This window comes from Gobius niger (assembly GCF_951799975.1).
Source record: "Gobius niger genome assembly, chromosome: 12".
Taxonomy (NCBI): Eukaryota; Metazoa; Chordata; class Actinopteri; order Gobiiformes; family Gobiidae; genus Gobius; species Gobius niger.
In genome coordinates, this window is record NC_136863.1 from 23,774,942 (window position 1) to 23,801,618 (window position 26,677).

A 26,677-nucleotide genomic window follows, 5' to 3' on the forward strand; every position below is an offset into this window, starting at 1 on the left:
GCCACAACAAAGATTAGTGAGAGAGGGAGAGCGAGGGAGGAGGCAGACAAAGGGAGTGAGGGGGGGGGAGAGAGTGGGGTAAATCTCCTCTGATCCGATCTGCAAGACACTCACTCGCTGTTAACATCACGGAAGTAGCTGCCTGTCAACAACAACTGGCCATCGACAAATGAGTGAAATTGTCGGTGTTGTACAGTGAGATCCTAAACTTTTGGAAATGCAGTGTAACATGCATTCAGTTCATTCTATATTCCAAACTGAGTGGCAAAATCAAAGCGTAGCTACTTTGATGATGTCATAATCTCAGATGATGGGCCAGCGCCGATATATAGTACAATATAGGATAGATACAGTATTGTTATGAATGAGTTCTCAATATCTGCCATGTTTGACTGAAAGCCCATATAACTGCCCGACACTAACACGTTTTGGAATATTGTCATCGCTTTTGGACGCCTTTATGAGAAAATAACTGGATCTTAGTTCTTATGAGCTGACAGAGAAGAGGTTGAACTCGTGCCAGGTTTTGTATCACGTGGATAAGCCCGGGAATGACAGAGATATATTTGGCATAAAACAGGTTCAAGGTTTGGTGAATGCGACTTATAGTAAAAGCTCAATATAACGTCATCTCTAGATCCTGAAAGCAACAACAACAAAGCACAACCCAACACATTAACTGTAATTCAAACATGAATGTGCGTTTCCTTCTTGAGCTGTAATGTGTGCAATCTAATCAAAGGAAGCAGCTTGTTTACACAAAGCCTCCAGAGATGCTTATTTCACTTCAACAGAGTGACATTTTCACGGCACCACAGGCCATAGATGGGTGAAAATATAACTGTATGAGTTTGTCTTTTGAAAAAAATATGACTCTGGGCGTTGCAAATTTGTGTCTCGCGATATGTAGCTGTAATTTAAAAGCTCTCACAACTCGAATATTCAAGAAGTGATGTCTTTTGGCACCACTAAGTACATACAGAGACTTGTGCGTTCTCTAATTGACTTGGCATTAAATCTCAAACATAATTTTCACTTCATTCAAAAGTTATGGGAAATTTTTGCCCTGATTGCTAAAAAAAAAGAACCATCTATCTGTAGATGGCTCGCAGTCATCCAGGAGTTTTCCATGATTGCCAAACAGGTCCTAGGCTTCTTTAGGCACCTCCGTCTTGGTATTTTTTAAGTGTATGTACTGAATGTGCAGTTGAAGGTGTCTAGACTGTGAAATTCATAGAAACTTATTGGAAATCGCTGTGTCACCTATGTATGCCTTTCAGTCATGTGACTTTTGTTGTTATGGTGGCCATTTTGAATACCAAAATAGAATTATGCAGTACTGCTCAAAAATATAACAGTGAAAACACGCCCCCAGAGGGCGAGCGTTTATGTGACGAAACCAGTGAGTCACTGTTTGAGACGTTAGCATGCTACCGGTTAGCATTTATCTCTAACAACTCAGTTCTGATCTCTACCAGAGAAAGCCCTGAACCACAGTGCAAACATCTAGCCTTGGATACAACATGTGACAGAAGTCAGAACTGAGCTGTTACTGTAGTATTTCCTCAGTGTTCATAGATGTTTATCGTGTTAAAGCCATTGACAGTCAATGGTTGACAGTTGCTAACCGGTAGCATGCTAACGTCTTGAGCAGCTTAAACACTGACTCCGACTGAGAGTCTGTTGACATGACAAACTGTAAAAATCACAGAGAAAGGTTTTCTGTTTGATGTGTTCGTTTAGTCTGAGGAGTGAAGCAGATCTTTAGTAAATCCTGCTGTAGCTCGACAGACAGAACTGTTACGTCTGTGCCACATTTGCTGGTTATCACATAAACGTGTGTCTCTGGGGCCGTGTTTTTACCGCTATCTTCATGAGCAATGATAACGGGTACATAAAAATGTCTCTGTCTATCAGATGTCTTTCATCCTGAGTCGAGATATTGTTACATGAAATTTGCGCGATGTCATTGCATGGCATGTATACCGGGAGTGTGGGCTGACGTCTAAAGGAGAGAGAAGGCCTCCGGATATGTTTTAATGAGGATGTAACGTCCCAACATTATTAAAAGCTCTTAATAAAGTCGATCTTGCTTGATATCGGCCCATTAAGTCGTGTGTAATGCGTTAATAATGTTGTCCTCTTGCCCAAAAAGCTTCCAAAGTTCCATTTTTCTTTCTTTCTTTTTTATGTCTAGTTCTGTGCATTGTGTCACCATGCTAAACGACATCACATATGGGCCGGGGACGTAAAACGCAGAGCCAGTCGAGATTCTTGCGGTTAACCACGCATACTTGCCAGCCCAGGACAAGAGTCAGCTTGAACCCCATGCCGCTGCGGTGGACGTGCACACACGGAGTTTCCCCGTTTCAATTGGGACCTCTCCAGTCAGCACGGATTTGGGTTGACATATTGAAATCAGAAATATCCCAGACACTTGAACGAACAATTAAAAAGCGTTGTGTGTTTATGTGGCGCACTGAAGATGATTAAAGCTCAGAGCTAAGACTTTAATGGGGTATCAAGCCTCAAAGTGCAAGGGAAAGACACTGCGGTGATGCTGCTGACACTTTGAAGACGTCTTCTCTTTATTTCGACTCAAACGTTCGTCCTGTCATGTGGAGCCATGGTGGGCTGATTAACCGGAAGGTCAACAGTTCAAACCTTTCTCGTGTGGTGAGAGTAATGCATGGTGGAGTTGTATTGATCCCAGACAGAGAGAGAGTAGGAAAAATAGTTTTTTAAAGTATAAAACTGTGTTCATTCAAGAATTCAGGATAGGCCATAGGCTGTATCCTGTATGGTTGAAGTTCGTTCCACTGAGTGAGGAACTACAAAATAAGGTTTACAATAAAATCCTTAGTGCAGTTTGAAACCATAACCAAAAGTTCTCGAATCGTACCAGTTTTGATACGGTGAGTGTTTAAAAACAGAGCTATATTCTTAGCCTCATAACACCATAACCTTCTGCTTTTATTTTTGCCACTATTTGTAAAATGAAGGCTTTTGAGTAATAGATTGTGCAAGGCTTGAAATTAGCCTTTAATTTTTGTCCAAGGTAAAAAAATAGATAAATTAAAAAGAACAATATCAGTGGAAGTATGTGGGTTCTAAAGCATCTTAATGTATAATGAATCTCATTATCATAGAGTTTGACTTAATGTCTCAAATGTACTGCTCTATTGAATTCTGTAATTTATGTTTTTATATATCTCTCAGTATTAAAGTTAAATCACCCAGTCAGACCCTTAAACAAAGTTTTAGCCCCATCATTGTTTTCTTTACACCAGTGAATTCACTTTATTCAGCTTTACTGAAGAAATGACTAATAGCAAGATTCTGAACCAAAGTGAGAGGGTGTTTCCTGAAAAAACAGGACTTCTCGACTGTGGCCCTTCTACTGAAACCGATTCGTCACTTTCTGGAGAAAAATCAACCTGTGGTGAAACAGTTCCTGATGGTGATGCAGAGCTAGAATGTACAAAGAACCCTGTAGTGCAGATATAAGTCTAAAACAAGCTGTCAAAAGTGCCCCATGGCTGTAGAGTGGCCTCCTACATCCGAGGAGCTAAATTATTCTAAATGTGTGACAAAGGTACCACCACTCAGGGTAGAAATCCAAATGCAAAGCTCTCTTGTTCCTTCCCCCACTTTGATGTTTTTAGCTAACCCCCTGACATTCCATGAAACTAATGTGAAACTGTAAGTTGACATTATAGTAAATTAAGGATATCTTAACTTTACATGAAGAACCTTAGTAATTGGTAAGTGGAAATATGATTCTGCACCTCTCTCCTCCACATTCAAACCCAGATTCACACACTCACAACATTCACACCCGTTGTTCCCCCCTCCCCGTCGCAATCGTGTGTAAGCCAATTTTTTAGAATTAAATCTCCATTGTGATGTTCCCCAGTCCAAAGGTCCTCCACACCCATAGTCAGACACAGGGCGCATGCTAGTAGTTTGCGTTCACTGCCCCAAGCAGTAACTTGGCAGCAAAATGTTTTTAAATCTCCTGCATTCTCCGGTGAAATACACCTTGGTGAAAAGTGTCATTCTGCTCTATGCTCCTTATAAGCCTTGTCTGGCAGACTTACCATTAGAGATGGTTAGCCACTCAGATCTTTCATAATGAAAGTCTTGGTGTCTGTAGGAGAGGTAAAGACCTTTGCCTGGTCGTTGTACTCCACAGGAGAGCTGGAAACCGCAGTATAAACTTGATTTCCTTCTCCCGCTGTAAGGTTTTCTACATTTCTACACCCACTTCATAAGTCACATTTTAGTGCAATTTTCTGTTTGTTTCAGTTTTCAGTGTCTCAGTTGAAGTTTTAAACATGTGTTTTAGATGAGGTCTATATTATTGCTTTTATATGCCTTAGTTTGAGTGAATGCTCTTTTAGAATCTACCAAAATGTCCCTTAGAACTGCATAGACATTGAATTCTTCATACTATGAGTGTTGGATAGAAAAGCAAAAAAAAAAGTATAGGGTTATTAGTGCAGTGATGAATAGTGTGTTCTTTCTACTACTACTAATACTACTATTTTCAATTTAACATAATTGAGTAATTGAGCAGTTAAAAGTATCGATAATCTCTCTATCTGCTGTCAGTAGTAATGCCTGCAGGAATCCAAAAATATAGGTTTGTACCTCAAAAACAGAACAAAATTACAGGGGTATGAAAAGTGCCTTAGAGGGCCAACTTCTGTCCTTGATATCTCAAAAACAGAAGATATTTGAGATGAGAAAACCCCAATGAACAAATAGTTCCATGGTGGTGGAACAAAATCACTTTTCTCGGCTGAATTTCAGCTTCAGCCTGTGGCCTAAGATTCACTCTGATTCCACAAAGTATTGTTATCTGATGAGTGGAATTTTTTTTTTGCAGTCAACTGGATGAGGTCAGTAGCAATGCAATACGTTTATTTGATCTCAAATACAACAGCTTTTGAAATATGACGTAACACTCCCTGTCTTGTCTGTCAACAAAACACACGCGTAACTCTTTTCACTCGTCACTAAAATTGAACCAAAAATGATTCTATTATGACATAACTCTTGCCCAAAGCTACCTTGTAAAAAGGACACACAAAAAAAAGGAAAAAAAGTTGATATGTGCATATTTGACCGTGTACTGACCCAGTGTATGAGTGGTCAGCATGGCGCCTTAAATTTCCATCACAGTGGTCTCTATGACAACAACTGTTAACTACAAAACAATTGATCACTTCCAAGAAGGCCACACCTCCACCTCAGCCATCAGCTTAAGAGCCGCACCTCAGTAGCAGCCAATCATCACCTTCGGCCCCGCTTTTAAGCCCCAGCCCCGTCTCCACCTCTTCTGCCCATGGCTTCTCCCTGCTGCATCCTTCACGGGTCTGTTATACCACCGCCAGTGTCCAGGCTACGGGGAAGATATCCCAAACTACAAGCTGTTCATCCATACTGACTTTCATACATACATCGGGGTCTGATCGCCAAAACTAATATCTAATCTAAAACTAATCTTCCTAATCGCTGCTTTTGTCTGTTTGAGTCTATCCAGGTTGAAACACATTTACAGTATATATGGTAGTATTTATTTTAATTTATTTTATTAGCTGCAGGGATTAAACCATGTTTACAAGTCTATGGTCAGAAGGAAACAAAGTGAATTCCAAATGAAGTAACAAACAACTGATGTAGTGGATGATGAAAGGTGCTCATTTTCAAGTCATTTCAAGTCTATTTCATGCAACAAAGACATTTGGGAGGTGATGAAAACATCTGGGGAAACTGCAAGATATACAGTAGCTCATAGCTCTACTTAAAAGTCATCAGCGCCAAAAGCTTTGATTGACCAAGATTACTGACTCTGAGTTTCATGTTTAAAGAACCGCATTCTTGGGTTTCCAAAGGTATAACAGCTACACATACAGCAGAACTTTCCTGAACACTTTCAAGTTGCAATCGCATGCTTTCATCTTTAAGTATACAGTCATCGCTCTCATATTTTCAAAAACTAATTAGGCTTTGGAAGATTGTTTGCATAGTCAGACATCAGCTGGTTCTTCAAAACAGATTTGTATAGAAAAGACAGTAATATACGGTTCCTCAGAGATTGCGCTTCCTGTACATAATTGAAAAAGGGTTGGAAAGGCAAAACGGGTCACAAAAACTGTACAGTACAGTCAGTGTTTTACTCATTGCTTTCTCGGTTAGGAATGTTTGCACTTACACCATTGAGCATAAAAATAATTCCAGAGTCCAGAAAGTATTTAGCATAAAAACAAGCTACTTCCTATTGAAATAAACAGTCCCCTAGCTCCAGAGGTTTTGCACATAACAGGACTTTAAGAGCACTGAGTCCCGAGAATTAATAAAGCCACCACAAAGCACTGTACATACAGTATTATAGTATGTGGGAACTGGGAAGCAAGAATGCACGGGCACGATCAGTCCAGAAGTTGAAGTGAAGTTGAAATGTGAGAAAAGGCCATTATTTTCCCAGAGCAATACAAAATATAGATCATATAAACTAGCTTTGAAATGGTTGTTCGATATTAGAAACCCGAGGAGTTGGTTGTTTCTGGTTGGGATCCCAAGTGAAATAAAAAGTAAATAAACTTTCTGGCACATGTTGTGTTACTACAAGCTTTTCTGACTGTGAACTTGCTTTATGAGATTTCCAATTCAAACTCATAGTATTATTTTCCCGTTTCGTCTGATCCAGGAAACACAAACCCGAATGAAGAAAAATACCACTGACTGAACCTGGCCAGGAATGTTTTTGAAGTGAAAGTGAGAAGGTTCTGCCAGCCAAGACATAGGAAACAAAATCAAACACAGCTGACTGGTCGCCACGCTTATTTTTCCACTAAATATGCTCCAAACATTTAATGTACGCACACAGATCTCATTGGATTTGAAGGATCCCGGGACGCTAATTCAAGAAACATGGAAATAGGAGCCACTTGGTTGCACTTGTTTTGTGTTTGGGGTTACTTAGGGGATTGCATGTGACTCGCATGGGAGGTGATATTTTGGCCCTGTGTTCGACCCATTTTTCTGGTGCTGAGACCATTTGTGTAACCTACTGTGTATGTTTTAAGATGAAGCTGTGAACCCAGAGGAAGCCCACCCAGACAAGGGGAAAAGAGGTGTGTAGGTCTAAGGGGGTGTTTCCACTAGCAGGCCCTACCCAGCCCAGGGCCTGGTCTACCCGTTTAGGCGAGCATCCCCACTGCCCAGGCCAGAGCCAATCCAGGGTGACCAGGCACAAGTTTTGGGACCGGCTGCACTGAACTGATACTAACGTGACGTGAACATACTGCTAGCATGTTGCTTACCTTCATAGATGTCTTTTAGCTGCTTCTTTCTTATAGTATTTGCTTTGGCACCTCTGAACAATTCCATAAACCCCACTAAAAAGCAGCATTTGTCCACATATGTTCTCTATTAAAGATTGTTATTTTAGTAAGAAAGAAGGTTTGTTTACCTGCTTTACTAGTTTCGATCACTTCCTGTCTTCCTCAGAAGCGTCATCGCGGCTCACAAAATTTTTCATTGCAGTTCTGTTTCTCTGTCAGTAATGTGTATTGCATTGCATTCACAAAGAATGTGTCAGAGAAGATTGTATAATACCGTGCGCATTCGGGGAGTGCCACTATGTCATCAAGGTACAGACAAACAGCTTTTCGCAGCAATGTGGATCTTGTGGTAAAACAATGATATGTTGAAATTTTCAGGAGACAAAAACAATTGGGAGCAACATGAGAAAGTGAACTGATCAGGTCTACATTTGTATTAATAACTGCAATGCAATCGATTGCTTTGTCATTACTGGATACTGCATGTAGCAAAGTCTAGCTAGCCTCAAGAGATTCTTGCAATGCCACTGGAAAAGGTCAAGTTAAACTTTATTGGACCCATCGCGTTAAAAATTTTCTGCTTTTGACCCATCGTCAATGCCACTGTGCCAACTCGGCAGTGCCATTGCTCTCTGCAGTGTTGCTTGGGAACCCATCATTGCCACTGTCAGAAGCACCAAGCAGAAGGAATGAAAATGATGTAAGTGTAACCCTATAGTTAAGAGCCTTCAACCAGACTTCATACCTGGCAATACATTAGAACTTTTATTACGTCCAAAGTGGATGTGAGATGTGAAACCCTCAGCGCATAGGTTGCTTATACGCGCTTTGGGAAAACCGTTCACCACCAATCTTTTATTCCAACATAATGATTTGCAGTGTCCAGGCTCTGCTCATGTCCATACTGTACGTCACACAAGAGGCCGCAACATATGCACCAGATATGTGCAGTCATTCATACCGCCATTATATTCTCCTTCACAGCAGTTTTACGACCGTGCCCGGCCAAAGTGAAGTTCAAAAAACACAGAAACATTAACACACATGAGCCGTACATGTTCGAGCCTTTGAGCGGTGGGCTGTTATAACGCCGTAAAATGCAAACTCGCTGGAAACGGATTTCATAATGCCCCAGTGTTTAACTAGGAAACCGCATTCCCACACAGAGCGGAGAGGGGTTTGGCCGCTAATACTCGGCCTGCTGACGGTCCTCCTGACTCCGTGATTCCGTTTCTGCCACCCCTGGAGTTGAAAACGCGCCCCCACCTTCCCCCGTACCGGAGACTGCGGGACATCCCAGTCTCCTCTCTTACATATGGAGCGCGTTATGAAAATGTCTGGGGCTATAGACTCTGCAGATCCTCCACCGCTCAGTAATGAGGCATTTGATGGAGAAGTGATGGTTCTGTGGCGGGGCTGGTTCAATATGTTTTGCACGATATGGAAGGGAGGAAAATGTGCACCGTTAACTGAATCTTGTTGGAGAAAATTGCGATTAGGTTTTCGGAAATTGTGCAGGAACTGGGGTCACGACATCATCCAGGCATTTGCGGTCCATCCAATCAACTCTGGGGTACAGTTTGGACATTTACAAGGACACACTTACGAAGTTACAGTTGATCACAAGAGATCAGACACGGAACTTTTCAGAGGGTTTTTCATGACTCTAGTTTGGGATGTTCTACTCCATTCAGGGGTTTGGAATGGTTGAAAACAAATGCCAACCAGTAACATGCATGGCCTTTGAAAGTTCAAGTTAGAAGTTCTAGTTGTGAACTAGAACTTTCGATCCAATTCTGCAGGTCTGGTTGAAAGCAGCTGCTATGGGAAGTACTTAAGGATCACTTGAGGACATTTGGGTTTGTTTTTGGGTTTGCAGTAATTGCGTTTAACGACATAGACCACCCCCCACGTCTTCACTCCGCCGACCCCAAAGAGTGTGGAAAATCTTGTGGGTTTTTCTCTCCTGAAGTTTCGGCGCCTGAGCCAGTTTCCCTTCCTGCTCCGATTATTGTTTCTTCTTGTGCCATCCTCACTGTCCCGGGGCTTCTCGGGCATGCTGCGACCTCTGAGGAGATCTGGGGTGGGTCCTGTGTTGGTCTGGGACAGGGATCTGAGAAATTAGAAAATGTGCTGCAGTCAATAGTCGAGAGGTTTGGACCTGAGCGCCAGTTTGGGTTGGGTTGTTATTGGAGGAAGTTTTTTTTTTATACAGAGTCTAAGCAAATTCCTGCCATGATAGTCGGCCAAAGTATTCTTGAGAGCAAGCAAGTTTTTAGGATATGGTCTTTCACTTTTGCAGCTGAAAATCCCCCCAGTCAAGTCCTCCACTTAGGGGTCAAAGAGTGGCTAAGTAGTTCACAATTGAAAATGTTGCAAGGCCAATTCTAGCAAGATCAAATTCACTTTTTTGGACATTCCTGTAGCTGTTTGACATTAAGTGATTTTCTGGTATTCACACGTTCTTACATTCTTGCCCATGGTGATTTGCTTTGTATTACAAAAAATACCACAGTCTGTAGAGAGGTGTTATTAGGCACAAATACCAGACCAGCACAAAAGTAATGACCTATGAGTGGACTTTTGCCACACGAACAGCGTGATCGGAAGCTTGTCTCATACTCCAGATATAACTCTCCCTTTCCCTCTCTCTGTTCCTCATCTCATCTTAAAAGCCTACAGTTAATTACATGTTTTGCTCAAGGTAGATCTCGACTTCAATCACAACAGGAAGCCGGGCTAATTTAGATGTTTTTTTATGGAGTTTGTGTAAGACTTTCCTAAGCCCCGGTGCCGTTGTCTCGACTGTTTAGCCCGGGCTAACTGTTTGTCTATGAGAGTCATAAATATTTAGCTCGGCTCTCTGTAATCAGCAACAAGGCAATTGAACTAATGAAGAGGCAGAGGAGAGGTGTAAGCGAGCTCTAAACAGCCAATCAGGTTAACTAACGTGCCGAAGGTCAGTGTGTACGTGCAGCCTCGAGAGACTTAGCGTTTCATAACTGCAGAATGGACCCAAGCCCGTACCACAGGAGTCAAACATTATGACATTGATACATAACTGTTTAGAGATGTGGATATAAAATGTCCATTTGGATCCACAAACGCTAAGATTATACGTAGCTGTGGCTGGAAATGACATGCAGTGGAATTTTATACTTCGGTGTAAGTGTTGTGTGTTTGAGTTTGTCATTTGTCATTATCGTGCACTGCTGTGACTTTTGTTCAGTTAAAGTTCAAGTTTAAACACATACTTTTGGATAACTCAGCCTTGATATTTTATGTTTTAAAATGTGATGTGATAAAACAGTGAAAACAGCCCCATGATGAACACATTTTGAGCACAGAACAGGTTTGCTGATGGAGTATGAGATTGTGAATTAAAATGTGGAGGACAGTTTTGTGTTCCTTCTATGATGCAACAAAAGCCAGGAAATACAGATCGGAGAACTTTAATACCTGAGGAAGAAACAACCAAAGTGAACAGGTCCATTTAATGTGAATCCTAATCCGGGTAGGCTTTTAATGAGGAAACGTTACAACTAATGGGTGTGGAAAGCCCTTCTCTGTGGTCCTCATGGCAGGGAGTTGACATTGCTGTAATACCACCCCCTGGTGGCCAGGGGTGACTCCAAACGACACTTGGTAAACAGGATTTCTATGTAGCTTTGGGCCTCATTTGTACTGGCTCCAAAGAGTTTTTCTTTCTCTAAAATTTGCTATGACCCACGTGACAACGCAGGGTTTGATGGGCGGTACGGTGGCGCAGTGGTTAGCGCTTGTGCTTCACAGCTAGAAGTTCCCGGGTTCGATTCCCACCTGGATGGTGCCTTTCTGTGTGGAGTTTGCATGTTCTCCCCGTGTCTGCTCTGCGTAGGTTTCCTCCGGGTACTCCGGTTTCCCTTACCACTAAAAACATATACAGTAGGTCAGGATGAAGGAGAGTGTGTTTGATAGTGCAGCTGGGGGACGATGGATGGAAATTAGCCCATGGCTTCAATCAGTAATTGTTCATTAACATGCACTGTCCCTGCCAAATAAACCAATAAATGAAATTTTAATATTTTTAACCACGCTGCTTTTTGTACATCAGCAATAAAATGTGGAAGCTTAAATCTATGATTGACAGGCTCTGGAGCACTGTGGAGACTCGTACCAGTCCACCCCACATGCTTCGTATGGGCATAGATTCAGTAGCCATGTTAATTTCACAGACCACACGGGATCATTACTATGAATGGGGCTGAATGGAACACCGGTTATCTCTTGTATATACAGTATATCTATGGTAACAATGCTAGCTAAATTATTGGTATGGTTGATATTTGCTGATGCCCACGTTTTACTCATATATGAAATGGTCAAATGTATTTTGCTCCAATCAACTACTGTGACAGGATTAAGCTTAACTTTTTTGCTTCACCATCCAGCAGGCCTGTGGCTGAATTTATTTTACATTTTTTATAATTTTATGCTTGTCAGGTTTCAAAAAGCCCACTTCCAAAAAGACAGCGTACTGTGTGCCTGACTGCAGAGCTGAGTGACGCTGACTCTGTGCGGCTGATTATGGTGATTCTCTAAGTACAGCCCTGGTAAATTACATGCGTCTCTATCCTCTGTGAGAGAGACGCAATGAAAGATGAGACCCTTGAGTGTACGGTTTAAAGTGGAAACGTGATGCAGTGATTTACTAAACAATCTCTTTACATGTGGGCAGCATCTATCAAATAAAAGTAGCTGCCAAATGATTTCCTGACTGAAACAAAGAAAGGATGCATCCAAAATGATTCCACTTTGGAGTGTTTTTGTTGTCAGAATGGCAAAAAGGTTTCACTGCTATCTGGGAAGGAAAGATCGCTCTCATCATAGAAGTAGAGCTGTTATACATATACCTTTTAATTTCTGGTTACTACTACTTATTTTCTATTTGTTCGCTTATTGCCAAGTCCTTTCAATGTTATTTCATTTCAAAGTTCGAACAAGATGCCCAAACTATTTACGTCCATTTTTTCTTCACTTCTCGTGTCTACGTTTCACCAGAAAAATCTGCAATATTACACAATCGGACGGAGGCAATGGATGGTTGAGTAGATGTAGCTACTTCCTGACTGTCAATCATCAAAATCCTATAATAACACCAACATGGCGCCTGTCACACTGGTTCTGCTCTGTCAACTCCTGTCAGATATATGGAGATTTAGCCGTCTTACATAATATGCTAATGCCATGCTAATAACACTGACAATTCTTATGCAAAGTCTATATTTAACCTTATGTAATAGCCGTGGTTCTTAAGTGGTGCTCTGTCAAATGAGCAAAATGCTGACTCATTTCTTCCCTTGCATTTGACTCTCCTCCCGGACTTGTTTTAAGACTCACCACAGTAAACTTAATGTAACACACTATCCTCCGTGATTTGACACCGATGCAGAACATGCCTGAAGTGATGGGGAAAGGCGCTTGCCCAACAGTGGGAGGTCTGGGTGGGATGTTTGGGTCTGCGCTGACAGCGGGAGGAGAGAGCGGTTTGAGAGTTGGTCAAAGCCAGACCGAGGAGCTGAGAAGTTCCTTAATTTTGTTTTCTGTGAACAAAAAACGTATTGTGTTTGGGCGAGTTCAGTCCGGGGTAAACTGTCTGCATGTTCCCAAATATCACTGTGAGTTGCTTAACTGAAGAGACTGTTCAAAGAGTTTCCACGTTACTTTCAATAACAATTCCCAAACTTACCCCACTTAGACAAACAGACAGTAATACTTCAACATGCAAAGGGGTTGTTATGCAAATAGTTTTCTTTCACTGCAAAAAATAAGTACAATTTCCTGAAATACTGGGAAGAAAAAGTATGTACACTATTTGGAATTTCTCACATTTCTGCCTAAAGTGGTCTCATCTTCATCAAAATCATAAGAATAATTAAACGGTGTCTGCTTAAACTAATACCACCCAAACATTTACATTTGATCATATTTTTATTGGTCATAACATGTAAACATCCACAGGAGAGAGTGGAATAAGTAAGTACACCCCCTGAATGTCACTGAAGTGCAGCAGTTTTGTAAAGAGGAATGGTCCAAGATTCATCCCATTGTGAGCGTCTGATCTGCAAATACAGGAAAGCACTTATTGCTGCAAAAGAAGGATCAGCCAGATATTTAATACAGGGGTTCACTTACTTATCCTATGCTGTTGTGAATGTCACAGGTTTTTCTGCAAAATATCTTGATAACCCTGTGAATTAATTTTTCTATTGATGATATCACATTGTCTAGGCCCTGAGGCAACAAAACAGGCCCACACCATGATGCTCCTGCACCAGACTCCACAGTGAGGACAGCGTTTTGATGTGTGATTTGTTTGATTTGTATGAGTGTTCATCAGTCCAAAGTATATTTTTCCAGTAGTGCCGAGGAGCATCCAAGAGCTCTTTCATAAACCAAAGTTGAATAGTGGTTTTCCTATAATTTGCTTGTTCAATTTCAAAAGAGTTTTAAAGATGTCTTTGAAATTACTACCAAATAGCTGACTTGAATGACTTGCTATAGGTTGGCCAACATATGTGCTGAGCCGAGCTGCAGACAGGGCGTGGACCACAATGCAGTGAAAGATAAGCCTGCTTCAGCTCATCACAGATTAATGACACTATAAACTTTAATCAAGAGCATCCAAAGTAAAAATAAACATGACGTCTTCCATTTTCATGCCTTAATCTGGAGCCAAGCTGCGATTTAAATGTAAAAAATCATGATCAGTCAGCGGCAGCAGATTAGCCAAACTTCACTGACAGAGCTGACTTTGACATATTTTTAATCCTGGATGCGATTACAGAAGCCGCTCCTCCCTCGTCTCAGAAAAAAAACAAGCCCTGTCTCCCTCCCTTTCCCAGGAGATCAAACCATTGTTAAAAGAGGTTAGTCATGTGACCTGCCCCACCGCAAGCCACTGGCTCAAATAAAAGACATCATCTCCAGCCAAGTGCAGTTTCCAACAGAGATAAACACAGAGCAAAACATGGATGGCAAACTTTCAAGAAACAATATGTGCATTTACACAGAACATTTTTGAGAACTCAAAGTCATGAAGAACACCATAACCTTAACCTTATATGCTTTCCTCCTCAATAAAAGTTATCTATTATAGAACATATAATGCTTTAAACTTGAAACTTCCTTGTCAAATATGCAAACCGTTCCCCCATCTTCAGCATTCTCTCCAACCAACTAGCTTCATGCCCTTTTTCACTCATGTTCATGGTCCTATATATTTATTTTACAACTACAACTACACCTTAGCCTTGGTGTTTTTGTTGTGTTTTGAAAGAATGAAAGTTTCTAGAAAATACCTTAAGTTCATGAATGTTTTAAAATGCAGGGCACTCTTCTATCTTGGATGTGTTTGATTAAAGTTGATGGAAAGTTTCTTCTGACATCTGCCAGAGTTGGGCTTACGTTTTGAGAAAGGAATAGGGAGATGGAGCAGTGGTGCAGAGAGTAGAGCGGATCATCTTGTGACAGGAGGGTCGGTGGTTCGAATCCTGCAGGTTCACACTGTCGTTGTGTCCTTGTGCAAAACACTTCACCTGTGTACGCTATATAAATGTGACCATTTACCATCTCCCTCTCTCTCTTTAAATGCACACATCATATATATTCATCCAAATAATAGAATAAAGTAACCTATACACAATATGTGTAGCTATGTTTTACCTTATAATACATACACATTTTACGGGCTTGTTTCTTCTCAGACCTGGTATGTAACTTTTCTGGGAGCAGGACATCACCGGCTCATCTCGATATGAGATGGTGCGTGGTCCTTGTTTGACCCGCTTCCAAATGCTTTATTTTGGTGACCCACTGCTAAAACCCACATTGTCAGTGCAAGGTTTACGGAGCATTAGAAGCACAGTTTCGTTACTCAAGTGATGTAGAAAGAGATAGAATGTTCCGCATGTGGCTTAAAATCAGCTTTTTGATCCTCCTCTCAACATTCTTCTACCCATATATTTACCACCCAATACCATTACACTATTCAATTACCATTACACTATTCGATATCCTTACACAATGACACATTTTGTAACCAATTCAACGCTTGCTTTAGCTTTCTATTAAAATAAATGTACTTACTTCCAACCTGAACATTTCTAAACCATGCCATCATAATATAAGACACTTTATAATCAGACACAACCCTAAAAACATGATGACACAGATGCAGGAGAAGTGCAGTGACAGCAGTAGCAGTAAATCCCCCAGGAGGCCGCTCTCTCTGGGGTGGGGCAACAGCAGATCGTCTGTCTGTGGCGGGATGGGGGCATGGGGAGAACTTTGGGGAACCTCGCAGTACACTCCAGTCCACCCCTGGTAGCACTGGCAGGTGAACTTGTGCTTCATGTCCAGGATGTCGTGGGTGGTCAGGTGCCCCCTGACGGTGAACAGCGGCCCTCTCGATGGGGAAGGGTTGCGCTGGATGTGGAAGTAGCGTGGGTTGAGGTGCAGGCAATGGCCGGAGTCCAGACTTTTGCGAACACACCTGCCGTTCTTCTTGCACAAGGCCTTGCTGCACAGTTTGGCTGCGGAGGTGACGTTGATGACGTAGTGACCCAGAGGACCGTCGATGTAGTGTTTGACCGTCAGACAGTTTTTCTGCGATGAAATGAAGAAGAAAGAGAGATGTATTTGCAACATTTGTGATTGCTTCTTGTTATGTTGTGAATTATTATCCAACACATACAATCTTACAATTATACAACTAATAAGCGATAACTCAACAGAGCTATCTAGTCAGAAAGGTTTTTGAAATCATCAAATGGACTGGGTTGATTGAACTGAGGGTGTTTCACCTTTGGATGCACAAAGGAAAGTCCTCAAAGAACCTCGTCCAGTTCATGACTTTGATGAGTTTTTCAATTGAATCTGAGTACCCCAGCTGTAAGGGAGAAGTCCTCGATGACTGAGAGCTTACAAACATGGTAGTACCTGTGATCGTGCGTACTCTGATGATCCCCAGAGGACGACACCGGCCACTCCTAAAGCAGCGCTCTCTCCAATGGTGTGCACCAGGTCACTCTGAAAGATATAGCATTCAGAATCTCTATTATATCTCTCGAAACAGGTTCAAGGTGTTGGCGATATGAAGACAAGTGATTCATGATTTGATATTGAAAACATTTCATGCTTTGAAGAAATGAAGTGAATGAATTATTAGCCACCCATAGTTTTCCCCACTCAATCCTCTCATTGGTCTTAATGTGAAAAATACTGTAAATTCCAGTAAAATGTCTTAGCAGAATACCCATAGGCCATATATGATGTACATACATCACTGGCATTTGTAAGTGATGCTTTACATCAGCCTATTGGAGGGTCCGGCCATTGATGATGAAGAAAATCGGCCCTCCACCTTCCCCTCCATCTTCCCTTCCCCTGATCTAAACCTATCAATTTTGAAAATTAAACTCATATTTATGACACAATCACCACAAATGTTACAAATATCATCTAAGCATCCATGTCAACCCCATGCCCACCTGGACAAATTGCTGAGGATTGGTTGAGTCCCAGTCACTGACAGTGCTCATGCCACGAAGAGGATATTGGTATCTCGAGCAAACACTCTTCACTATGCTGTGATGTTCTGAACGCCTACCTGTGATAGCACTAAGAAGGTGTATGCGTAGAAAGGCCTGGAGTAGACAAACACAGGCAGCGTGAAGTCGGTCCGGGCGATTGAAGCGATCCTCATGGCCTCTTTGACTCTATAGTGCACAAACTTCACTGTGTTTGGTGAAGACTTGAGTTCGTAGTCCAGATATATCGACGGATACAAGGCTGTGCTCTCTTTCCAAAGCCACATCAGATGGTCGTTCCTCACGTGCTCCACATTGGGACACTCTCCCGTATATCTTTGCGGATGCTGCTTGTATCCATAGTTATAGCAATCCGGGAATAAGTAAAACCCCCACAGGCCTTCTGGTCTTCTCCCCTTGGCCAACGCTAAAGTCAAGTTCATGAACGTTTGCCCAGCTTTCTCAAAACTCTCTTTCGCCTCCTTTTCTACTTTGCTTTCCGGCCAATTCGGATGCAACTTTCGGATCTGCTCCTTAGATTTGTTGCGGTATATATCTTTAGCTCCCCAATTGCGGACCCATTGTGGTCGCCAGTTTTCCCAGTCGATGACACCAAGACCGCGGAAATCTTTAGGTGGGATCATCTTGTCGATATCGGCCCTTGCTTTGCTGAGGTGTTTAGTGATGCTTTGGTTTTGGGGAAGACCTCCATGGATGGGTATACCAGAGTTGGAATAGTAAGGGTAGTATCCCAAGTGGCTGTGATAAAAAATAGTAACATTTGGGCCGCTCAGCGTCTCGTTAAGATTGGCCACGATGTCAAAAACGCTCAAATCCAAGTCGACTTTAAATCTTAGCCGGCAGGATTCAGTGGGGGCGTTCCAGATGACAACAAAAGGCCTGTGAGGGATCAATGGAGCACGTCCTGGCTTAGACTGGTCTCCCCAAACCTCTATCTTCACTCCAAGGCAAACCAAGACTGCCAGAGCCACCACCAGGGGGAGCCCTTTGGACGCCATGTCCGGAGGGTCGACATGGGGCAATTATGCAGCTCTCGCTGGATGGAGAAGAAGAAAGAATGAACACATTATGAGCTTCATTGAGCGCAAATAATCAACAACACAGTGACAGCACACACAGCGTCATTGAAGTGAATGCTCCAGATTCCAGAACACAACAAATGGTTTGAGGGGCAGGAGAGGTTTACAGTAAACTAGGGCAGCGGGGATGACAAACACCGTCACAAACTGTATGGTTAATACTAGACATAAAATCTAAATAGGTTATATACTGTATGCACCTTCTTGCTTAATGACCATAACAATAGGCAAACTTATTCCCAGCATAGCAAATAGGCCATTACACACTAAATGATTGGTAAATACCTAATATGAACTACTTTGCAATTTAGAAAGCAGTATACAAAGTAAACTTCTGAATGCAATACATTTTTCACTTGTTTTTATTTTATGGTTGAGACAAACAAAACAATAACTAAGTCAATAACAACAATTTGTACTTCTTTATGCCAAAGATCAATTGTCAGATACATTTGTAATATCTTTGTTTTGGAACAATCTGTGGTTGGCTTTTTGTGTTTTATTCATGTTTTATTTTTGATGTATTAATTTACATTGTGTAGTTGCACTTTACATTTTCCTTTCATCCTCATTTTTCCAATGTTTTGCAACACCATATACCCTTCCTGCTTCAAATACACACAGTGTAAACTGAAATTGGAAATTGCAAGCAACTTGCTGCAACTTTGCATCAAATACACTAAAGCTGGAGTGTCTATGTGACCCGGGGGCAAATGCAGCCCTCTGGTCACATTTTTGGGGTTCTCACATTTCCTGCTGGTCTAAATACCGTAATCTAAATAACCACACACAAAAGTCACATATTAACAATTGACCTTTTTAACAAAATGTATAAACTAGACTTTTTTTTATAATTAATGAAGCGAGTTTGTTTAAAGCAGAACTAAGTAACTCAAGCCCCTAGAGGCCGTTAGCGCCACTGCAGGTGTTGTAGCATGTTGCGTTTTTTTACTCATTAATTTTCCGTGAGAGTAAATACTACGCTGACAGAAAAGACAAAGAGAGAGAGGGATATTGAACATCCAATAACAGAATGGAGATAAATTTTTTCACTGAAATTTGGCTGTGAATACTGTTTAAGTGGCGCTAGCCCACAGTTAGCTTTACCCGTTAGCCTGTTAGCTTTTTCTTCGTAATTCCAATAGTGTGTATTGGGGCCTCCGCCTCGGTGGCAGGGAAAGTTGCAAATGTGGTTTTCTGGCCAGAGACACTGGGGGGAGATGAAAGATCCCATCAACACTCGTAATACTCCAGACAGACTACGAAAAGGATTTAGGAAGGTAAACAAGTCACTAGTACTCTGCTGTACTAGCAGAGTTTTTGAGAATTTGAGTTGTCTATTTGTCTAAAACGTTATTACTTTTACTCCACAACATTTGAAAGATATAAGACTTTCTATTCCACTCTATTTCTATAAAAGTTCCAAAGTTTAAAGTTTGGGGCTTGTTTTGTCCCATTTAGAAGTCTTACATTTTTCCACAGCAGTCTCAATGAAAAAAGTCTTGGACATTCCTGGAAAAGAGGCTTCTATAGCTTCTTCTCTGATCTTAGAAAGCTTTGCTGATTTCCCAAAGCCATTGAATGAAGGAAACAACCACTGAGGTTTTTAGAGATTACGTCATGTTCCTTTGTGGCAAGACATTGATAAACTACCTGCCTATAACCATGAACCAGAGGGACTTTGCCTCCAGAAGTCTGTCACATGCTTTTGATTAACAGATGTTGATACTATGCATGCGTGTGTGGTTTCCCCAAAGTCCCAAACCGCAAAAGCTACGGCGCCACTGCACTGCTCCCACTTGACTTTCTTCTTTATCAATTGTCCAAAACTGCACCTCTTCATGCCATAGACCTCCATCAAATACCGAGCCTTGTCTTTGCGGCGCCATCTCACATGCAACCAATTCGTATTTCCATTTTCCAGAGTCGAGAGAAAGGCATTGTAAGACAGCTCGAGGGGGAACCATGATATCTGAGGTTGTCTCCAAGGACGCCGCGGAAAATCTCCCGTCATGCCACCGTGTGCGGTATGTAACCAGATCAGAGCCAGGAAATCCCTGGACACTGCCTCAGTCAGGCAATCTTTTTGTTCTTCTTAGATTGAACTACATGGTGACTTTGAGGCTAAGTGAAGTTCATTAATACAGTCATTTTAGACACTGGAGAATGAAGGGAAATAACACAATGTTCTCATGTAACTTGTGGTCGTGCATGGCAACAACATCAACAAATGAACTGCTCTGCCAAATGTAGGAGCTTGGATGAACTACATTTTTGCATTTCTTTCACCCATTTCTCTCGGCTCTTCCTGTTTCATAACCCCGTGAGCCATGCTGGTTTTCCTGGTGGTGATGTAGTTCCAACATAAACAGAGTGTGGTGAAGCCTCTCCGGCCAGTCTCCAAAACCACTGCAGGTCTGGAGACTGTGAGGAGACTGAGGTCCAGACCACAAGAAAGACCCCCCCCCCCAAACACTGAAACAGGGCCAAACTCACACGGCACAACCAGGAGACGCTTAGGAGACGCTCGCCAAAAGCTTCCGTGTGACGACAGAGGGGAAGATGGGGCATCACAAATGTGCTATATTTGTTCAACTTAGACAAAGATTCTGAAGTCATCATCTGTACTCTGCAGTTGAAGTGTAGGACGTTTTGTCTCCTCTCCAAGAGGCTTAGTCAGTGACACTAAATAATTCTGAACAGTAAATAAAGACCACACAGGGAGAGGTTTTAACTTATGTGCAAAATCGACCTTTTCAAGCTTTACATCATGTTATTATGTCATTCCCTCATTAAAAACATGCCTGAAGTCTTGCCTTGGCACATTCACGTATTTTTGAGGAATCTGTAAAAACTCTGATGGCAGCCATTTTAGGGATAGGTTTGCCTGAGTCCTCCTAGGAACGCCCCCACCTCCTGGAGACGCCTCCGAGCTTTCGTCACCAGCCGAGTAACCAACCACTGCTCCTCAGCAGAACCCCCTCCCCCCTGATGCCACAGACAGCGTGTGGAGGGGGCGTGTCGGAAAGGGTCAGAAGACATTTGGGGAGAGCAATTTTATACAAGGCAGTTATTCTAATTTACCGCATTTACAGACCAACAGAAGGTGTGGTCATCATTGTAGTGTGCTATAGACTGGTGCTATGTGATTGAAAAAAGCATAATACCCCCTCTTTAAAAACCTTTGTAGTTAAGTGAGTTTCAGTGTCAATGAAACATGCAGAGATCATCCCTGAATCTGACACCCCCATTCCTGTTCATTGTTTCTTTACAAAAACGCATTTCTTCTTTGACCCCTCTTACAAACCATTTTCTGCATTTAGTTCAAATTTTTTACTTGACTGTCGCTAAAGGAGTGGTTTGGAGGTGGAGATAGACTGCAGGCCGAGTGCCGCTGGGCCTCTGCAATGTTGGTAAAACCTCCTGCGGAGCTGTTGTTTTGTTTCTCCAATATAATGCATTCCTCTTCTTCACAATGGATGGAATAAACCACATCGCTCCGTCTGCTCACTGAACTCCAAATGTTGTTTGTCGACAGGTTGCGAATAGCCTTTGAATGAAGAGGGGTGCGACTATGACGAGGTAAAAACCCCTCCTTATTTAGTCCGTCTAGTGTCGCTGGCGAAGCTCCTTGGAGGCGAATTACCCTACACTCCAACTGCAGAGTACAGATGATGACTCAAGAATCTCTCGCCTAAGATGAAGAACTCCTTGACGATTGAGAGATTACCCAGATATATTTGTTAAACGTTAGTTCCTTTTGCATGTTGTTCAAATGAGATAATTTTAACAATCTGCAGACCGGGATTTAGAATCAGATGTCACCACCGTGAGCATCGAACATGGACTGCCATAAATATTAGTTCTGTGAAGTTGCAACACAATTCCCTGACGTTTCACTGACATATGGCCTGGCCCCAGCTCTGACACTCCGTTCGTCTTTGTGACTGATCCCCAACCCTTCAAAATCCGAAAGTCTTTAAAGCCACCATCCATCAGTCAAATCTAATAATTGGCTCGACTTGTGTGAAAATCTCCTGCCGCGTCCAAAAGGTCGTAAACTTGTCCAGGGTTTTCAGATGTTTATATCCTCCGCGCACTGATTCATGAGCGGTTTGGACAGTGCGGCGCGGAAAATATGAAGTCAGCCACAAATTAGCAGTTAATGATGCAGCATTAATCCACCGTCACTAAAGAGACTGCCTTCAAAACTGGAACCACACGTCGAGACAACCTTGCGCGATCTGAGTCACACTGTTATGGTCGGGATTCTCGCCGTGCAGTTGTTTATGTTTACGGGAAAGGAGCATATAAATGTTACCAGGTCAGGAAGGGGATCATAGGGTTTTACCTTTAATGTCTTGAATTAAGTTTTAAAAGACTTTTTGCCACCAATCAGATTAGTTCTCCTTATATTGTAAACGGTAACAGCTACTCTGAAAAAGTGACCCAGCAAATCGCAGAAAAAAAAACAATTAAAATTCCCTGTGAGGAATTTGGATGTCAGGAATGTGTCAGGAAAAGTTGGGGATGAGTTTGGACCCCCCAAAAAGATTGTATTTACTCGCTTCCTCTTTCATTGTTTGTGAGGTACAGGGCCTTTAAACGCAGCTCATGAGAACAAAACTATGAGTCAAATCTCCAGATACAAAATGTAAAAGAAAGGAGTCAATCATCCAAACTTCCAGTGTCACAAGTTGAAAGGGCCTCACACCATTTCAATTCTCTTCTCGTCTGTGCTTTCAGGGACGGTCCTAGGCACTCTAGGCGACCCAGGCGGCCGCCTAGAGTGCCGAATTGCGCTTTAATTTTGGAACCCTATCTACAACATCGCCTACTTTTGGACAGAACTTTGGAACAGAAATAGATAGAGACTTGCGGTCTTTAGTGTTGGAAACTAGAGATTCCAAGCCTTCTAACGAGACCACACTGGTCCTTCTATGCCTTTGGGAAGCTGCGCAACATTGCAGTAAAAATAAAACATAAATTTACTAAAGAAGTAGAGGCTCCTCCTATAATAAAACTGTTGTGCACACATTTAATGCACATGTTCTGATTTTTTTTTTCTTTTTTTATGAATAGATAGACATAATATAATATAACAATGATAATCATAATAATTTCCATATCCAAAGTCTGTCCAAAAGGATGTGGGAAAAAAAGTAAAAAGCCTATAGAGTGTTAGCCTGGCTAACACCAGACTAAAATCACAAGTGATATTTAGTCTGGGGACCACCAATTCATTTTCTCGTAGGAGAGGTGTGGTTTACGATCGTCCATACTCGTTTATTGGGTGATACGGAAAAAAAAAAAAAAGTCTATCATGCGTCTGCACGTAGCCACAGCCAATCGTATCATCGTATGAGATGACGTATGACGTAACCGCTGTAAACTTTTGAGCTAAATTATTTAGAACAAGGTCTAAAGCTTGATCGAAAAATACCATCGCGTCTGCTGCCGTCATGTTGGATCCGTAAATAAACTTTTTTTTTTTTTATCCGTAAATAAACTACAAGCTTCCATATATCGAATAGCGCGTCATCGTCTTGCCGTCCCTCCTCGCTCTGTGATTGGTTCCCAAATCCACCGGAAAATTTGGGCCATGGTCCCCAGGCTGTTGTGCAGTTCGAAATAATTCGAGCACACACAGCAGCATGGTGTTAGCCAGGTTAATAGAGTGTTATATGGGTCAAGAAAATTCAGATAGAAATGAATGAATTATGGGTTATTTTCCTCCTTTTATATTGAAAAAAAACCTTTTTCAATACAATACAGGATTATAAAGGTGAAGTTAGCTTGAGTGGACTAAAATTATACAGAAATTGAAGAGAATTGTTCTGCTAATTTTAACTAACTGATATTATAATGAACTGATTTTATTATGTACATTGCTGGGCAAGTGTATTAGAATGTATGAGCAAGCCTAAGGCAAATTTCTGCCATCATTGTGCATGGTAGACAATAAAGTTTTTTCTATTTTCTGTTCTATTCTATACTAAATCTTGACTAAAACTAATTTACTAGAATTCGGCAGCCGCCCTTGCTATGTAGATATCTTTAGGGAGGTGTTCCACCAACCCAAGACTGATTTAATTTCATGTCCATGTAAGCTAAATTATCAATAAGCTCTATAAAATTCCCTTTCATTTCCTTTCGGCCGAACCTATCCCCTCTCACTCACTCTGGTTTACAGTCCTGGTGTTGAGTTTGAGGCTGTGGTTTCTGCAGCTGTTTCCAGATGTGATTGGACTTGATTAAGACTCAGACAGTTCCCTGCTGCACAGACCGAGCCCATTTCACGCGCACATTTTCTTCATTAAACAAGCCTGTCTTCTTTTCCTGCTGATTCATGCAAAAAAAAACACTGGCACAAACTGGAGATTTGTCACGTCTTCTTATTGAATTAATGTTATTTCAATATTTTGTGGCCTGCAACTATTGTTTCTGTTGCAAGCCTAAAATCAAATTAAATTGTTGTTTGCTCTATACATATTTATATACTTTTTTTCCTACCTTTAGCTCTTCTTTTGGAGGGTTGTCGAAAGTTCCTCTCTGTCTCATGGGGACTGTCAGTGTCAGAGCGTTATTGTCGTTGCTGTGGCCCCTCCTCGTGTGAACCCGCTCATTAACTGGACCTAACTTTGCCGCATATTACCTCCCTCAACAAGCCCTGTTTGAATGGTTACCGACGTTCATTCCACACAATCCAAACTTATCGCGAAAAATGTCCTTATTGCTGGGATTTTACTGAAAATAAAGGCATGTTCGTTTTTCCAGATGTTCGATCCTCACAGATAATTTCTTTAAGATATTTCGTGTCAGCTGAAGAAAGGTGTGGACTTTTACTGCAGCTGTTCAAATATCTACAACGGATATGAACCGGTCCCACCTCTGCACAAGATCTGCACACTTGACCAGTCCATTTATGCAAGAGTCAGACTGACACCTGTGCGGATTTACTGTTGTGTTTCCCACGCTCAGGATTTAGATAACACCATGCTGTTCCACCAAAGAAACAATTGGAATTAAGATGTTTAAAGTTCATTTGTAGTGCTCTGGTTGAAGTTTGTGCAACTGTGCAAAGGTTCACAGCTGTGGAAACATCACTGATAGGACGAGGTGGGACAACCTGCTGCTACATAGAGCTTAGGAAAAAGGACAAAAGGGTGAGGCTGATTCATTATTATTATTTTTTTGATGATAGCACGTTGTCCAGGCCCTGAGGCAACAAAACAGCCCCACACTATGATTCTCCTGCACCAGACTCCACAGTGAGGAGAGGGTTTTGATGTTGCTGTGCTGTTCCATTTTTCCTCCACACATGGCGTTGTGTGTTCCTCCCAAACTGTTCATCTTTGGGTTCATCTGTCCAGAGTTTATTATTCCAGTTGTGCTGTGGAGCATCCAAGAGCTCTTTCACAAACCAAAGGTGAACAGTTTGTGAGGAGAACATGACATCATATCAAGATATTTTGCAGAAAAACCTGAGACATTCACAACAGCATGGAATAAGTAAGTGAACCCTTGTATTAAATTGTTCACAATGATCAGGATGAATCAATGTTTGAGGTAGGTAGTTTAAGCAGACACTGTTTACTCATTCTTGTGATTTTAAGATCAGACCACATTTTATGACCAATTTAGGCAGAAATCGACTCACTTTTTCCTCGCACTGTGTATTTATGCTTTAGTGCAGTTAAATTATCTGTTTGTGTGGGGGGTTTTTTTGGTTTGCTGTGAGCAACTCTCCTTTCCTCAGAACTGAGCTAACCTAACCAGTTACTCTTCAAAGTCACGTTACCCAACACTGGAACTGACTGTAACTTCACTGGGAACGGGAGCGTCCCCGGCTCGTCTCCAGAGTTCTTGACTAAAAGCAAATGCGAGATTTAAATAGGTTAGGTGTTCATTCAAATCCATTCTTAGAAAACTCATGGCACGATAGGGCAAAAGTTAGCGCTCGTTCACAGCTAGAAGGTCCCGGGTTCAATTCCCACCTGGACGGGGCCTTTCTGTGTTGAGTTTGCATGCTCTCCCCGTGTCTGCATAGGCTTCTCCTGCCTCTAAAAACATGTACAATAGGCCAGGATGAATGAAAGTGTGTTTGAGAGTGCACATGGGGGACGACGGATGGAAATTAGCCCATGGCTATAATCCGGTGTGGCTTGTTTACATGCATGAGACCCATGTATGTTCATTAACGTGTACTGTCCAGACCAAATAAACCAATGCATTTTCTATGTGTCTTGCTGGTCATAAGGAGCATGTTTTGTGTTACTGGCCACAATGTAATCCAAAATGTTTCACAGTGTACCTTTAATGGGAAAGCTTTGAGAACCACATTTGACTTGATGTCCATTATCTATTGCAAAACACTTTGCTTGACTGTATGGCTCATTCAAGCAGACAAGTAGCAGCTCAAAAGACCATTGATCTGAACAGACAAAATGTGTGAGGTCTGAAAACGGGAAAACAGTTTTTATTGATCCACATTTGTCTGATGCCTCACATAATCCAATTAGTACAATTCTTGGAACACTGTTTGCTCTATTGTTTCTAAAACAATGTCTAAGTACAGTTTAGTCAGAGCTGTTTGGCTCAAATAAGAGGTGGAACATCCAGCCTTATCTTCAAATCTGCTGCCATCTGCTGGACA

At 41.8% G+C, this 26,677-nt stretch overlaps 1 protein-coding gene across 1 annotated transcript; it reads right to left on the reverse strand.

The window, feature by feature from the left end:
* Positions 1 to 15,509: 15,509 nt before the first annotated feature.
* On the reverse strand, positions 15,510 to 17,940 carry hyal6 (hyaluronoglucosaminidase 6; the record flags this gene model as incomplete). The annotated part of the gene is made up of 3 exons (XM_079568380.1): positions 15,510 to 15,998; positions 16,332 to 16,421; positions 17,002 to 17,940. The coding sequence occupies 3 exons, from the start codon at positions 17,938 to 17,940 to the stop codon at positions 15,510 to 15,512; spliced, it is 1,518 nt and encodes a 505-aa protein (XP_079424506.1).
* Positions 17,941 to 26,677: the final 8,737 nt, after the last annotated feature.